Source organism: Oncorhynchus keta, chromosome 34 (genome assembly GCF_023373465.1).
Source record: "Oncorhynchus keta strain PuntledgeMale-10-30-2019 chromosome 34, Oket_V2, whole genome shotgun sequence".
NCBI lineage: Eukaryota > Metazoa > Chordata > Actinopteri > Salmoniformes > Salmonidae > Oncorhynchus > Oncorhynchus keta.
Genome location: NC_068454.1, coordinates 71,209,818 through 71,225,682, shown reverse-complemented (window position 1 = coordinate 71,225,682; position 15,865 = coordinate 71,209,818). Strand labels below are relative to the sequence as shown.

The 15,865-nt window shown below is 50.0% G+C and overlaps 1 protein-coding gene, 1 long non-coding RNA gene and 1 pseudogene across 8 annotated transcripts in view; 2 read left to right on the top strand and 1 right to left on the bottom strand.

Moving 5' to 3' along the window:
• The first annotated feature begins 140 nt into the window (after nucleotides 1-140).
• On the top strand, nucleotides 141-1,458 carry LOC127914901 (taste receptor type 1 member 2-like; annotated as a pseudogene).
• A 75-nt stretch (nucleotides 1,459-1,533) lies between these two features.
• LOC118381193 (aldehyde dehydrogenase, mitochondrial-like) overlaps nucleotides 1,534-15,865 on the bottom strand; it is a 32,356-nt gene continuing 18,024 nt past the window's right edge. The window contains exons 5-13 of the mRNA XM_052494616.1: nucleotides 6,966-7,077; nucleotides 4,895-5,023; nucleotides 4,674-4,787; nucleotides 4,438-4,540; nucleotides 3,435-3,619; nucleotides 2,938-3,102; nucleotides 2,180-2,337; nucleotides 1,915-2,029; nucleotides 1,534-1,754 (exon numbers count right to left, since the gene is read on the bottom strand). Of these exons, the coding sequence (XP_052350576.1) occupies nucleotides 1,722-1,754; nucleotides 1,915-2,029; nucleotides 2,180-2,337; nucleotides 2,938-3,102; nucleotides 3,435-3,619; nucleotides 4,438-4,540; nucleotides 4,674-4,787; nucleotides 4,895-5,023; nucleotides 6,966-7,077 (1,114 nt within the window). The 3' untranslated portion in view covers nucleotides 1,534-1,721. The remainder of the gene's footprint in view (nucleotides 1,755-1,914; nucleotides 2,030-2,179; nucleotides 2,338-2,937; nucleotides 3,103-3,434; nucleotides 3,620-4,437; nucleotides 4,541-4,673; nucleotides 4,788-4,894; nucleotides 5,024-6,965; nucleotides 7,078-15,865) is intronic.
• Nucleotides 6,171-6,978, top strand: LOC127915207 (uncharacterized). Of its 7 annotated transcripts, none has more exons than XR_008090565.1 (3): nucleotides 6,171-6,256; nucleotides 6,383-6,760; nucleotides 6,845-6,978. It is a non-coding gene; the product is annotated as an uncharacterized LOC127915207 (long non-coding RNA). The 7 variants fall into 7 exon arrangements; XR_008090568.1 differs by having other exon boundaries at nucleotides 6,173-6,256; nucleotides 6,551-6,760; XR_008090567.1 differs by having other exon boundaries at nucleotides 6,173-6,256; nucleotides 6,509-6,760.

Sequence of the window (15,865 nt, the reverse complement as noted above, 5' to 3'; positions counted from 1 at the left end):
CAATCAAAGTATAGAGATTGATGAGAACGGGGACCCACCGGCTCATTACGACATTGTACACTGGGACTGCAGAAATAAAACATGTTCTAATGTGGACATTGGCTCATACCTTACCAACCACACACCAAGCTTCCACATTAATGAAACTCTCATACATTGGTTTGAGGACACAAAGGTTAGTACTTCTTCAAACTGGCTTCCACACCTGGTGTTTTGAGTGTGAGATCTGCTCTGATGGAAAGTACATCAACCACACAGGTACTGAGCAACATTGTTTTTGCCTGGAGTTGTCCTTGACAGGTCAATCCGTCAGACAGAACACCTGGCACCATTTATTACCTATGAATCACATGACAAAAATTGTTATCTGTACACATATTAGAATCTGTCACCCAGACGTTCTCTTCCCTTCCTCTCCCAACAGCTGATCCCTACAGCTGCATAGCATGCCAAAAGGATGAGTGGCCCAGGAATGGCAGTAACTGATGCACTAAGCGCTCTATAGAGTATCTGCATTCTGATGTTCCAGGCCATTTCCATCATCCTCATCTCAATTACCATATTGGTTGTGTTCCTTTGTAAGAAGGACACCCCTGTGGTAAAGTCAGCCGGTGGAAGGCTCTGCTTCTTCATGTGGGGTTGCTCGTCCATGTCCTCCTCCAGCGTCTTCCTCTACATCGGCAAACCCACAGAGGCCATCTGCACCGTACGCAATTCTGTGTTTATAGTCTTCTATGTGGCCTGCCTGTCCTGTCTCGCTGTTCGCTCCTTCCAGATTGTCTGTATCTTCAAAATGGCCGCCAAACTGCCCAAAGCGTATGATTTCTGGGTCAAGCATGGTGGTCAGTGGATCACTATTATCACAACCACAGTCATAATGCTGTGTCTGTGCATTTTGTGGATAGCCATTGAAGGACCCAAGCCCAATCAGATAACATTGTATAGCGAGATCATTTTGGATTGCACATATGGAGTCATCCCCATCTTTTATGTGATAGTACTGTTTGCCGTTTTGCTGGGTATCGTATGCTTTAGTTTTGCCTACATGGGAACTGACCTGCCCAAAACCTACGAGGGTAAATCTATCACTTTCAGCTTGCTTATCTTCTTCATCTCTTGGGTCATCTCTCTGACGGTGCACCTGTCTACCAAAGGAAAGCACACACTCTCCGTCAATCCTTTCTCTGTACTGTGCAGTCTGTATGGTATACTCTTACCTAAATGTTTGGTTACTTTTTCCCTAAATGCTATATCATTATCGTTACACCTGACCATAATACAGCAGCCTATTTTCAAACTGCAATCCAGAGTTACACACTTCAACCTAGATAATGTACAGATGTTGAGACATATGACTTGTGTTGTGTGGCACTAGAACTGCCACTACTGTGTTTTGTTTATTTTCAGTCTATATCTATATTTTGTAATCCCATACGGTTTTCCTCAAAAGCATTTTAATTGTTTGCCTATTAATAAAACACTTTTGCAATTAATGTTTGTCCAATCAGATGACAGTAGGTTCAAAGCAAGTAATAGCGTGTATATCCAGTGCATTTATTATCCAAAATCCCTTTCATGCTACAAGAGTACAAAACTACTCTGCATTGTAAGCAGGGATTCACCATATTAAAGTCCAACTGAATAACTGAGGCTGATTTAGTTCCATAGAGCCTTGATATGGTCAGTTAGTTTCCTTGATTGGAGGCAGAGTTCTGACGTCTTTACGAGTTTTTCTGAGGGACCTTGATCGTTACCTGAAGTAAAGAATAAAATATGTTTTGAAGCTTTGACATTAACACATTTTGTGAACATACATACAGCTGCTTGTGAGATGTTGCTGTTTATTACGTATGTAACGTGTGGCAACAGCGTTCATACATTTACGTATGTGGCCCACTGGGGCCTGAACCTTACCGTTTTCACTTCAGTGTAGTTGTCCAGGCCATACTCTCCCAGCTCACGACCGTTACCAGAATATTTGTAGCCACCGAAGGGGGCTTGTGCTCCAAACACATCATAGCAGTTAATCCTTAGGAGAAAGAAATGGACAAACCATATACACAATTAGCTGATTATAAATGGGTCAACTTCAGCCAACCTCTGGACCTTAATACTACGGAAAGAAATGGACAATTTGATGGACATATTGTAAAATAAAGTAAGCTAGAAATCAGCGTACCAGACAGTGCCAGCGCGAAGTCCGCTAGAGATGTAGTGGGCCTTGTCGATGTCTTTGGTGAAGACAGCAGCTGCCAGGCCGTACTTTGTGTCGTTGGCTCTCTCAACCACCTCCTCCAGAGTCTTAAACTTCAGGATCTGCATCACCGGCCCAAAGATCTGTTATAGAGGAGAAATTAATTTAAAGAATCTAACCTAAAGAGATCGGTTCTCTGAAGAGAACATGTTACACATGTATGATCTAGAATTCATTGAAACAAAAGTGTTCTCCTCGCCACAGTTTCGCTAAAAAATTAAGGGACGGAAAAATGTAACCACTCAAATTCATACTGTACATAGACGGCAAGGACTGACCATCCATGATATCCAATGTATAGGTTTAACCATGTTTTGAGGCTATACATTGTTTGTTTACATTTGTTGTTTACAAACACTGAGGTAAAACAAGCTTATATTCTGATGGGGTATGACAGGATATGAACTAAGCCCATGAGCCATTTATACATTCTATTCTTTAAGATTCAATTGGTATATATCATTCATTTACAAGTTGAAAAATTAATGTAGCAACTAAGGATTCTAGCTTCAGAATAGCCACACAAATATACTTTAGACAACCAAAATATACAGGCTTTTCATTTTCATGGGTATAGCCAGTAGGGGGATTCTGTCAAGGCAGCCCCAGGGGCCAAAATGGTGAAACTTGACAGCCAGTTTCATGAAGAGTGAGTTGTTAATAATGACAATGCATTGCTGTACCTCCTCACGGGCGATGGTCATGCCGTCCTGGACATCTCCAAAAATGGTTGGTTGGATGAAGTAGCCACGGTCTGCAGCCACCCCTCCCCCGCACATCAGCTTGGCCCCCTCACGCTTCCCACTGCTGATGTAGCCCAGAATCTTCTTGAACTGTTCCTCATCCACCTAGATAGGAAACCGTTTTACAGTGCTCGTAAGTGGGTGCCTTATTAATGTGTTAGGGAGAGAGTTATAAACTAAACCAGATTACATGTGCTTGTGTATATGTATGCAATGCAAATGCATTCTTGTAGTTGTTTTCTGATAAAGGCTCTGCATTTGGAAATGCTGTTACCACAGTTATTTCAGTACAATATAGTGTGCAGCTCTTCTATTTTTATCCAGTGTCTTATGTTTGGGTGTGCGTCTTCAACTCCTACTCTACTCGTCTGGGTGCGTCTTCAACTCCTACTCTACTCGTCTAGGTGTGTGTTTGTGCACCATGCAGTATTTCTAACCTGCGGTCCCTGCTCAGTCTTCATGTTGAAGGGGTCTCCCACCACCCTGCTCTTGGCCCGCTCCACACTGCGCTCCATAAACTCATCATAGATGGTGTCCTGCACGTATGTACGGGAGCCGGCACAGCAGCACTGGCCCTGGTTAAAGAACAGGGCAAAGTGGGACTGTTCCACCGCCTCCGCCACTGCAGAAAGAGAGAGAGAACACAGTCATACATAGCCGATATGTTTCCACTTGACGTTTTGCAGCATTGGACTCCATGAAATTGACACCTGGCCTTGGTAGCTGCCGGAAGAGTTGTGGAATCCAATGGGCTGCTTTAGCATTAGCTAGCCTAGCATGCTGATGAAAAAGGCAGTTAAAAAAAAACTAGCAGTATTTTGATTTTCCATGTCGGATAATGGGATAATTAGGAATACAGGGACATCTTCCATCCCGGGATTGAGGTACGTTTTCTGGCCATATCCTGCATTTGTCACTGCAGTACAAACATTATAGCTGAGCAAGGTTTTGACCTGAAGCCGAAGGTGTATTTACTGCTGAACCTCAAGTCGAAACATATCGGCCAAGTCAGACACAGCAATCGCAATCAAAAAAATAAAGACACACAGGCAAACATGCACACGCCTTAGTAGATTTCAGAGGAGGTACTATAGGAGGACGGGCTCATTGTAATGCTGGAATGAAAATAACAGAACAGTATCAAACACGTCAAACATATGGAAACCATTTTTGACACCGTTCCATTGATTCCATTCCAGTCATTACAATGAGCCCGTCCTCCTATAGCTCATCCCATCAGCCTCCTCTGGTAGATGTCCGTTGTAAAAGTAGCAGATGCCTGCTGCAATTGATACTTCATAAATAAAACGGACACCACACTTTGCTTAAAATATTGCTAAATAATCTGTAACAGACTATCCAAATGAAGTGTTCCCATTTTTTACATATTTCTAACTGGATGCCCATCCCAAAAGTAAAGTCGCCTTGAGCCGTACTCACTGTTGGCATCAGACATGATTATGTTGGGGCTCTTTCCTCCCAGCTCCAGAGTGACCTTCTTCAGGTTGCTGGAGCCAGATGCCTGCTGGATCAGGTGACCTACCTGGACACATGGAGCTGCTTAGACAGTACAGGGTTCATTCTCATACACACACTAATACACCAAAACACATTGGCCCTTTGAAAGCAGTGACTCAGTTCTTTGAGATGCCTGAGGTATGGGCGGTCTGTCTTACCTCAGTAGATCCTGTGAAAGCCACCTTATCCACATCCATGTGGGAGGCGATGGCAGAACCAGCAGATGGACCCATACCAGGCAGGATGTTCACCACACCTGGAGGGAAACCAACCTGAGAGGAGAGAAAGAGGAGATAGAGAGAGAAGGGGGTGGGAGCTTAAGAAGTGTGGTAAGGAGGGTGTGTTTGTGTGTTATGTGTGTGTGTATTAGTGTACCAACCTCCTTGATGAGACTGGCCACATACAGGGCAGTGAGGGGGGTCTGCTCAGCCACCTTCATCACCACAGTGTTGCCTGTAGCCAGAGCTGGCCCCAGCTTCCATGCCTGCATCAGCAGAGGGAAGTTCCACTGAGGGAAGATAGAGAGGAAGACAGTGAACGGTAGAGTGAAGACAGACCATGTCAAGCGTGTGCAAAGTACACAGACATAAATCCATGCATGCACTCAACACATTAAAGTCCAGGCTGCCACTATATTTACACAACACAGCCTTGCAGCCGTACCAGGTTTTGGAGGCAGGGTGTCACCTTATATTACCCCTCTCCCTCCTCCCAGTCTCTTTCACCATGAGACTGGTGGGACTGAAGCCAGCTCACTGAAACTGCTCTGCCTGCTCTTAATTCCTCTCCACTCCCAGTTTATTTCACCATGACAGACAGAGCAAACAAACCTGCTCTCACAGGCAAGAGGAAAGGGGCCACAAAATGGCAACGCTGGTCATTTACAAAATAGCCTCTAACACTCTAACACTAATTGGATGTAGTCGATCACAGTGCCATCCGTTTTGTTACCAAAGCCCCATATACTACCCACCACTGCGACCTGTATTCTCTCGTTGGCTGGTCCTCGCTTCATATTCGTCGCCAAACCCACTGGTTCTAGGTCATCTATAAGTCTTTGTGAGGTAAAGCCCCGCCTTATCTCAGCTCACTGGTCACCATAGCAGCACCCACCCGTAGCACGCGCTCCAGCAGGTATATTTCACTGGCCATCCCCAAAGCCAACTCCTCCTTTGGCCGCCTTTCCTTCCAGTTGTCTGCTGCCAATGACTGGAACGAACTACAAAAATCACTGAAGCTGGAGTCTTATATCTCCCTCACTAACTTTAAGCATCAGCTGTCAGAGCAGCTTACAGAGAATTGCACCAGTACACAGCCCATCTGTAAAAAGCCCACCCAACTACCTCATCCCCATATTGTTATTTATTTTTTTGCTCCTTTGCACCCCAGTGTCTCAACTTGCACATTCATCTTCTGCTCATCTATCACTCCAGTGTTAATGCTAAATTGTAATTATTTCGCCACTATGGCCTATTTATTGCCTTACCTTATCTTGATCCCATGTGTACCTCTGTGTTGTTTGTGTCACACTGCTTTGCTTTATCTTGGCCAGGTCGCAGTTGTAAATAAGACTTGTTCTTCCAAACCCCTGAACAGCTTAAGATTCATCAAGGAGGTCCATTCCTAACCCCTGAACAGCTTAAGATTCATCAAGGAGGTCCATTCCTAACCCCTGAACAGCTTAAGATTCATCAAGGAGGTCCATTCCTAACCCCTGAACGGTTTAAGATTCATCAAGGAGGTCCATTCCTAACCCCTGAACAGCTTAAGATTCATCAAGGAGGTCCATTCCTAACCCCTGAACAGCTTAAGATTCATCAAGGAGGTCCATTCGTAACCCCTGAACGGTTTAAGATTAATCAAGGAGGTCCATTCCTAACCCCTGAACGGTTTAAGATTCATCAATGAGGTCCATTCCTAACCCCTGAACGGTTTAAGATTCATCAATGAGGTCCATTCCTAACCCCTGAACGGTTTAAGATTCATCAATGAGGTCCATTCCTAACCCCTGAACGGTTTAAGATTCATCAATGAGGTCCATTCCTAACCCCTGAACGGTTTAAGATTCATCAATGAGGTCCATTCCTAACCCCTGAACGGTTTAAGATTCATCAATGAGGTCCATTCCTAACCCCTGAACGGTTTAAGATTCATCAATGAGGTCCATTCCTAACCCCTGAACGGTTTAAGATTCATCAATGAGGTCCATTCCTAACCCCTGAACGGTTTAAGATTCATCAATGAGGTCCATTCCTAACCCCTGAACGGTTTAAGATTCATCAAGGAGGTCCATTCCTAACCCCTGAACGGTTTAAGATTCATCAAGGAGGTCCATTCCTAACCCCTGAACGGTTTAAGATTCATCAATGAGGTCCATTCCTAACCCCTGAATGGTTTAAGATTCATCAAGGTCCATCGCTAAACACTGAACAGCTCCTTCACTCACTCACCGGGATGATCTGGCCACACACACCGATGGGCTCATGACGGGTGTAGCAGAAGAAGTCTCCATCGATGGGAATGGTCTTCCCCTCCCACTTATCTGCCCAGCCTGCATAGTACCTGTGCAAACACATGCACACACAGACAGACAGTAAACACTTGGACTCAATAATCCTCCAAAATATTACACCTTTCAAATACATCAAAAGGGATATGGGGGGTGTCAATATGTCTCAACTGCTTTACGTACTCACTACATTCCATACTCAGTAAATACCAGGACACTAGACTCAGTAGGGTTACTATGTATAAATGTTTATTATGAAATAGAACTGCAGAAACTATAGTTTCAGATATCAAGAGTAGAGGGAAATTCAGTTATTTATTTTTTCAAAGAGGGAAACTGTAAATGAGTCTATTTCCAATCTATTAAAAGGTAAACAAGCAGACAGTAGATTGAGATAGTGATCGGATCCACAGTGAGTATACAGTAAGCAGTCTAGGTCATGGTGCTGGGTGCCAGCCAATCAAATACAAATAAGGGAGGTTTGGCAGTCTGCAGTCACATTCTTCTAAGAACTAATTCACAGTCAGTCTCACCCTCTTCCCCCCCTCTCTTTCCCATCACAGTCAGTCTCACCCTCTTTTCCCCCCTCTCTTTCCCATCACAGTCAGTCTCACCCTGTTTTCCCCCCTCTCTTTCCCATCACAGTCAGTCTCACCCTCTTCCCCCCCTCTTCCCCATCACAGCCAGTCTCACCCTCTTTTCCCCCCTCTCTTTCCCATCACAGTCAGTCTCACCCTATTTTCCCCCCTCTCTTTCCCATCACAGTCAGTCTCACCCTCTCCCCCCCCTCTTCCCCATCACAGCCAGTCTCACCCTCTTTTCCCCCCTCTCTTTCCCATCACAGTCAGTCTCACCCTGTTTTCCCCCTCTCTTTCCCATCACAGTCAGTCTCACCCTATTTTCCCCCCCTCTCTTTCCCATCAGAGTCAGTCTCACCCTCTTCCCCATCACAGCCAGTCTCACCCTCTTTTCCCCCTCTCTTTCCCATCACAGTCAGTCTCACCCTCTTTTCCCCCCTCTCTTTCCCATCACAGTCAGTCTCACCCTCTTTTCCCCCCTCTCTTTCCCATCACAGTCAGTCTCACCCTGTTTTCCCCCCTCTCTTTCCCATCACAGCCAGTCTCACCCTCTTTCCCATCACAGTCAGTCTCACCCTCTCCCCCCTTCCCCATCACAGCCAGTCTCACCCTCTTTTCCCCCCTCTCTTTCCCATCACAGTCAGTCTCACCCTCTTTTCCCCCCTCTCTTTCCCATCACAGTCAGTCTCACCCTCTTTTCCCCCTCTTTTCCCATCACAGTCAGTCTCACCCTGTTTTCCCCCTTTTTCCCATCACAGCCAGTCTCACCCTCTTTCCCATCACAGTCAGTCTCACCCTCCCCCCTCTTCCCCATCACAGCCAGTCTCACCCTCTTTTCCCCCCTCTCTTTCCTATCACAGTCAGTCTCACCCTGTTTTCCCCCCTCTCTTTCCCATCACAGTCAGTCTCACCCTCTTCCCCCCCTCTTCCCCATCACAGCCAGTCTCACCCTCTTTCCCCCCCTCTCTTTCCCATCACAGTCAGTCTCCCCCTCCCCCCCCCTCTTCCCCATCACAGCCAGTCTCACCCTCTTTCCCCCCCTCTCTTTCCCATCACAGTCAGTCTCACCCTCTTTTCCCCCCTCTCTTTCCCATCACAGTCAGTCTCACCCTCTTTTCCCCCCTCTCTTTCCCATCAGTCAGTCTCACCCTCTTTTCCCCCCTCTCTTTCCCATCACAGCCAGTCCCCCCCTCTTCCCCATCACAGCCAGTCTCACCCTCTTTTCCCCCCTCTCTTTCCCATCACAGTCAGTCTCACCCTATTTCCCCCCCTCTCTTTCCCATCACAGTCAGTCTCACCCTCTTCCCCCCTCTTCCCCATCACAGCCAGTCTCACCCTCTTTTCCCCCTCTCTTTCCCATCACAGTCAGTCTCACCCTATTTTCCCCCTCTCTTTCCCATCACAGTCAGTCTCACCCTCTTCCCCCTCTTCCCCATCACAGCCAGTCTCACCCTCTTTTCCCCCCTCTCTTCCCCATCACAGTCAGTCTCACCCTATTTCCCCCTCTCTTTCCCATCACAGTCAGTCTCACCCTCTTCCCCCTCTTCCCCATCACAGCCAGTCTCACCCTCTTTTCCCCCTCTCTTTCCCATCACAGTCAGTCTCACCCTATTTCCCCCTCTCTTTTCCCATCACAGTCAGTCTCACCCTCTTCCCCCTCTTCCCCATCACAGCCAGTCTCACCCTCTTTTCCCCCTCTCTTTTCCCATCACAGTCAGTCTCACAATATTTTCCCCCTCTCTTTCCCATCACAGTCAGTCTCACCGTCTTCCCCCTCTTCCCCATCACAGCCAGTCTCACCCTCTTTTCCCCCCTCTCTTCCCCATCACAGTCAGTCTCACCCTATTTCCCCCTCTCTTTCCCATCACAGTCAGTCTCACCCTCTTCCCCCCTCTTCCCCATCACAGCCAGTCTCACCCTCTTTTCCCCCCCTCTTTCCCATCACAGTCAGTCTCACCCTGTTTTCCCCTCTCTTTCCCATCACAGTCAGTCTCACCCTATTTCCCCCCTCTCTTTCCCATCAGAGTCAGTCTCACCCTCTTCCCCCCTCTTCCCCATCACAGCCAGTCTCACCCTCTTTTCCCCCCTCTCTTTCCCATCACAGTCAGTCTCACCCTCTTTTCCCCCTCTCTTTCCCATCACAGTCAGTCTCACCCTCTTTTCCCCCTCTCTTTCCCATCACAGTCAGTCTCACCCTCTTCCCCCCTCTTCCCCATCACAGCCAGTCTCACCCTCTTTTCCCCCCTCTCTTTCCCATCACAGTCAGTCTCACCCTATTTTCCCCCCTCTCTTTCCCATCACAGTCAGTCTCACCGTCTTCCCCCCCTCTTCCCCATCACAGCCAGTCTCACCCTCTTTTCCCCCCTCTCTTCCCCATCACAGTCAGTCTCACCCCCTGTTTTCCCCCCCCTCTCCCCATCACAGCCAGTCTCACCCTTTTCCCCCTCTCTTTCCCATCACAGTCAGTCTCACCCTCTTTTCCCCCCTCTCTTTCCCATCACAGTCAGTCTCACCCTCTTTTCCCCCTCTCTTTCCCATCACAGTCAGTCTCACCCTGTTTTCCCCCTCTCTTTCCCATCACAGCCAGTCTCACCCTCTTTCCCATCACAGTCAGTCTCACCCTTCCCCCCTCTTCCCATCACAGCCAGTCTCACCCTCTTTTCCCCCCTCTCTTTCCCATCACAGTCAGTCTCACCCTCTTTCCCCCCCTCTCTTTCCCATCACAGTCAGTCTCACCCTCTTTTCCCCCTCTCTTTCCTATCACAGTCAGTCTCACCCTGTTTTCCCCCTCTCTTTCCCATCACAGTCAGTCTCACCCTCTTTCCCCCTCTTCCCCATCACAGCCAGTCTCACCCTCTTTTCCCCCTCTCTTTCCCATCACAGTCAGTCTCACCCCCTCTTCCCCATCACAGCCAGTCTCACCCTCTTTTCCCCCTCTCTTTCCCATCACAGTCAGTCTCACCCTCTTTTCCCCCTCTCTTTCCCATCACAGCAGTCTCACCCTCTTTTCCCCCTCTCTTTCCCCATCACAGTCAGTCTCACCCTCTTTCCCCCTCTCTTTCCCATCACAGCCAGTCTCACCCTCTTCCCCCTCTTCCCCATCACAGCCAGTCTCACCCTCTTTTTTCCCCTCTCTTTCCCATCACAGTCAGTCTCACCCTATTTCCCCCTCTCTTTCCCATCACAGTCAGTCTCACCCTCTTCCCCCTCTTCCCCATCACAGCCAGTCTCACCCTCTTTTCCCCCTCTCTTTCCCATCACAGTCAGTCTCACCCTATTTTCCCCCTCTCTTTCCCATCACAGTCAGTCTCACCCTCTTCCCCCTCTTCCCCATCACAGCCAGTCTCACCCTCTTTTCCCCCTCTCTTCCCCATCACAGTCAGTCTCACCCTATTTCCCCCCCTCTCTTTCCCATCACAGTCAGTCTCACCCTCTTCCCCCTCTTCCCCATCACAGCCAGTCTCACCCTCTTTTCCCCCTCTCTTTCCCATCACAGTCAGTCTCACCCTATTTCCCCCTCTTTTCCCATCACAGTCAGTCTCACCCTCTTCCCCCCCTCTTCCCCATCACAGCCAGTCTCACCCTCTTTTCCCCCTCTCTTTCCCATCACAGTCAGTCTCACCCTATTTTCCCCATCACAGTCAGTCTCACCCTCTTCCCCCCCTCTTCCCCCTCACAGCCAGTCTCACCCTCTTTTCCCCCTCTCTTCCCCATCACAGTCAGTCTCACCCTATTTCCCCCCCTCTCTTTCCCATCACAGTCAGTCTCACCCTCTTCCCCCCCTCTTCCCCATCACAGCCAGTCTCACCCTCTTTTCCCCCCTCTCTTTCCCATCACAGTCAGTCTCACCCTGTTTTCCCCCTCTCTTTCCCATCACAGTCAGTCTCACCCTATTTCCCCCCCTCTCTTTCCCATCAGAGTCAGTCTCACCCTCTTCCCCCCCCTCTTCCCCATCACAGCCAGTCTCACCCTCTTTTCCCCCTCTCTTTCCCATCACAGTCAGTCTCACCCTCTTTTCCCCCCTCTCTTTCCCATCACAGTCAGTCTCACCCTCTTTTCCCCCCTCTCTTTCCCATCACAGTCAGTCTCACCCTCTTTCCCCCCCTCTCTTTCCCATCACAGCCAGTCTCACCCTGTTTTCCCCCCTCTCTTTCCCATCACAGTCAGTCTCACCCTATTTCCCCCCCTCTCTTTCCCATCAGTCAGTCTCACCCTCTTCCCCCCTCTTCCCCATCACAGCCAGTCTCACCCTCTTTTCCCCCCTCTCTTTCCCATCACAGTCAGTCTCACCCTGTTTTCCCCCCTCTCTTTCCCATCACAGCCAGTCTCACCCTCTTTCCCATCACAGTCAGTCTCACCCTCTTTTCCCCCCTCTCTTTCCCATCACAGTCAGTCTCACCCCCCCCCTTCCCCATCACAGCCAGTCTCACCCTCTTTTCCCCCCTCTCTTTCCTATCACAGTCAGTCTCACCCTGTTTTCCCCCTCTCTTTCCCATCACAGTCAGTCTCACCCTCTTCCCCCTCTTCCCCATCACAGCCAGTCTCACCCTCTTCCCCCTCTCTTTCCCATCACAGTCAGTCTCACCCTCTTTTCCCCCCTCTCTTTCCCATCACAGTCAGTCTCACCCTCTTTCCCCCCCTCTCTTTCCCATCACAGTCAGTCTCACCCTCTTTTCCCCCCCTCTCTTTCCCATCACAGTCAGTCTCACCCTGTTTCCCCCCCTCTCTTTCCCATCACAGTCAGTCTCACCCTATTTCCCCCCCTCTCTTTCCCATCACAGTCAGTCTCACCCTCTTCCCCCCCCCTTCCCCATCACAGCCAGTCTCACCCTCTTTTCCCCCCTCTCTTTCCCATCACAGTCAGTCTCACCCTACTTCCCCCCCTCTCTTTCCCATCACAGTCAGTCTCACCCTCTTCCCCCCCCTCTTCCCCATCACAGCCAGTCTTACCCTCTTTCCCCCCTCTCTTTCCCATCACAGTCAGTCTCACCCTGTTTTCCCCCCTCTCTTTCCCATCACAGTCAGTCTCACCCTATTTCCCCCCCCCCTCTCTTTCCCATCAGAGTCAGTCTCACCATCTTCCCCATCACAGCCAGTCTCACCCTCTTTTCCCCCCTCTCTTTCCCATCACAGTCAGTCTCACCCTCATTTCCCCCCTCTCTTTCCCATCACAGTCAGTCTCACCCTCCTTTCCCCCCTCTCTTTCCCATCACAGTCAGTCTCACCCTCTTTCCCCCTCTCTTTCCCATCACAGTCAGTCTAACCCTCTTTTCCCCCTCTCTTTCCCATCACAGCCAGTCTCACCCTGTTTTCCCCCTCTCTTTCCCATCACAGTCAGTCTCACCCTATTTCCCCCCTCTCTTTCTATTCAGAGTCAGTCTCACCCTCTTACCCCCTCTTCCCCATCACAGCCAGTCTCACCCTCTTTTCCCCCTCTCTTTCCCATCACAGTCAGTCTCACCCTGTTTTCCCCCTCTCTTTCCCATCACAGTCAGTCTCACCCTATTTTCCCCCTCTCTTTCCCATCAGAGTCAGTCTCACCCTCTTCCCCCCTTCCCCATCACAGTCAGTCTCACCCTCTTTCCCATCACAGTCAGTCTCACCCTCTTTTCCCCCCTCTCTTTCCCATCACAGTCAGTCTCACCCTATTTTCCCCCCTCTCTTTCCCATCAGAGTCAGTCTCACCCTCTCCCCCCCCCCTTCCCCATCACAGCCAGTCTCACCCTCTTTTCCCCCCTCTCTTTCCCATCACAGTCAGTCTCACCCTCTTTTCCCCCCTCTCTTTCCCATCACAGTCAGTCTCACCCTCTTTTCCCCCCTCTCTTTCCCATCAGAGTCAGTCTCACCCTCTTCCCCCCTCTTCCCCATCACAGCCAGTCTCACCCTCTTTTCCCCCTCTCTTTCCCATCACAGCCAGTCTCACCCTGTTTTCCCCCTCTCTTTCCCATCACAGTCAGTCTCACCCTATTTCCCCCTCTCTTTCCCATCAGTCAGTCTCACCCTCTTCCCCCCCCTCTTCCCCATCACAGCCAGTCTCACCCTCTTTTCCCCCTCTCTTTCCCATCACAGTCAGTCTCACCCTCTTTTCCCCCTCTCTTTCCCATCACAGTCAGTCTCACCCTCTTTTCCCCCCTCTCTTTCCCATCACAGCCAGTCTCACCCTGTTTTCCCCCCTCTCTTTCCCATCACAGTCAGTCTCACCCTCTTTTCCCCCTCTCTTTCCCATCACAGTCAGTCTCACCCTCTTTCCCCCCCTCTCTTTCCCATCACAGTCAGTCTCACCCTCTTTCCCCCCTCTCTTTCCCATCACAGTCAGTCTCACCCTCTTTCCCCCCCTCTCTTTCCCATCACAGTCAGTCTCACCCTCTTTCCCATCACAGTCAGTCTCACCCTCTTTTCCCCCCTCTCTTCCCCATCACAGTCAGTCTCACCCTCTTTTCCCCCCTCTCTTTCCCATCACAGCCAGTCTCACCCTGTTTTCCCCCCTCTCTTTCCCATCACAGTCAGTCTCACCCTCTTACCCCCCTCTCTTTCCCATCACAGTCAGTCTCAGCCTCTTTCCCCCCCTCTCTTTCCCATCACAGTCAGTCTCACCCTCTTTCCCCCCCTCTCTTTCCCATCACAGTCAGTCTCACCCTCTTTCCCCCCCTCTCTTTCCCATCACAGTCAGTCTCACCCTCTTTCCCATCACAGTCAGTCTCACCCTCTTTTCCCCCTCTCTTCCCCATCACAGCCAGTCTCACCCTCTTTTCCCCCTCTCTTCCCCATCACAGTCAGTCTCACCCTATTTCCCCCTCTCTTTCCCATCACAGTCAGTCTCACCCTCTTCCCCCCTCTTCCCCATCACAGCCAGTCTCACCCTCTTTTCCCCCTCTCTTTCCCATCACAGTCAGTCTCACCCTGTTTTCCCCCTCTCTTTCCCATCACAGTCAGTCTCACCCTATTTCCCCCCTTCTTTCCCATCAGAGTCAGTCTCACCCTCTTCCCCCTTTCCCCATCACAGCCAGTCTCACCCTCTTTCCCCCTCTCTTTCCCATCACAGTCAGTCTCACCCTCTTTTCCCCCTCTCTTTCCCATCACAGTCAGTCTCACCCTCTTTTCCCCCCTCTCTTTCCCATCACAGTCAGTCTCACCCTCTTTCCCCCTCTCTTTCCCATCACAGCCAGTCTCACCCTGTTTTCCCCCCTCTCTTTCCCATCACAGTCAGTCTCACCCTCTTTCCCCCCCTCTCTTTCCCATCACAGCCAGTCTCACCCTCTTTCCCCCCCTCTCTTTCCCATCACAGCCAGTCTCACCCTGTTTTCCCCCCTCTCTTTCCCATCACAGTCAGTCTCACCCTCTTACCCCCCTCTCTTTCCCATCACAGTCAGTCTCAGCCTCTTTCCCCCCCTCTCTTTCCCATCACAGTCAGTCTCACCCTCTTTCCCCCTCTCTTTCCCATCACAGTCAGTCTCACCCTCTTTCCCCCCCTCTCTTTCCCATCACAGTCAGTCTCACCCTCTTTCCCATCACAGTCAGTCTCACCCTCTTTTCCCCCCTCTCTTCCCCATCACAGCCAGTCTCACCCTCTTTTCCCCCCTCTCTTCCCCATCACAGTCAGTCTCACCCTATTTCCCCCCCTCTCTTTCCCATCACAGTCAGTCTCACCCTCTTCCCCCCCTCTTCCCCATCACAGCCAGTCTCACCCTCTTTTCCCCCCTCTCTTTCCCATCACAGTCAGTCTCACCCTGTTTTCCCCCTCTCTTTCCCATCACAGTCAGTCTCACCCTATTTCCCCCCCTCTCTTTCCCATCAGAGTCAGTCTCACCCTCTTCCCCCCCCTCTTCCCCATCACAGCCAGTCTCACCCTCTTTTCCCCCCTCTCTTTCCCATCACAGTCAGTCTCACCCTCTTTTCCCCCCTCTCTTTCCCATCACAGTCAGTCTCACCCTCTTTTCCCCCCTCTCTTTCCCATCACAGTCAGTCTCACCCTCTTTCCCCCCCTCTCTTTCCCATCACAGCCAGTCTCACCCTCTTTTCCCCCCTCTCTTTCCCATCACAGTCAGTCTCACCCTATTTCCCCCTCTCTTTCCCATCAGTCAGTCTCACCCTCTTCCCCCTCTTCCCCATCACAGCCAGTCTCACCCTCTTTTCCCCCTCTCTTTCCCATCACAGTCAGTCTCACCCTGTTTTCCCCCTCTCTTTCCCATCACAGCCAGTCTCACCCTCTTTCCCATCACAGTCAGTCTCACCCTCTTTTCCCCCTCTCTTTCCCATCACAGTC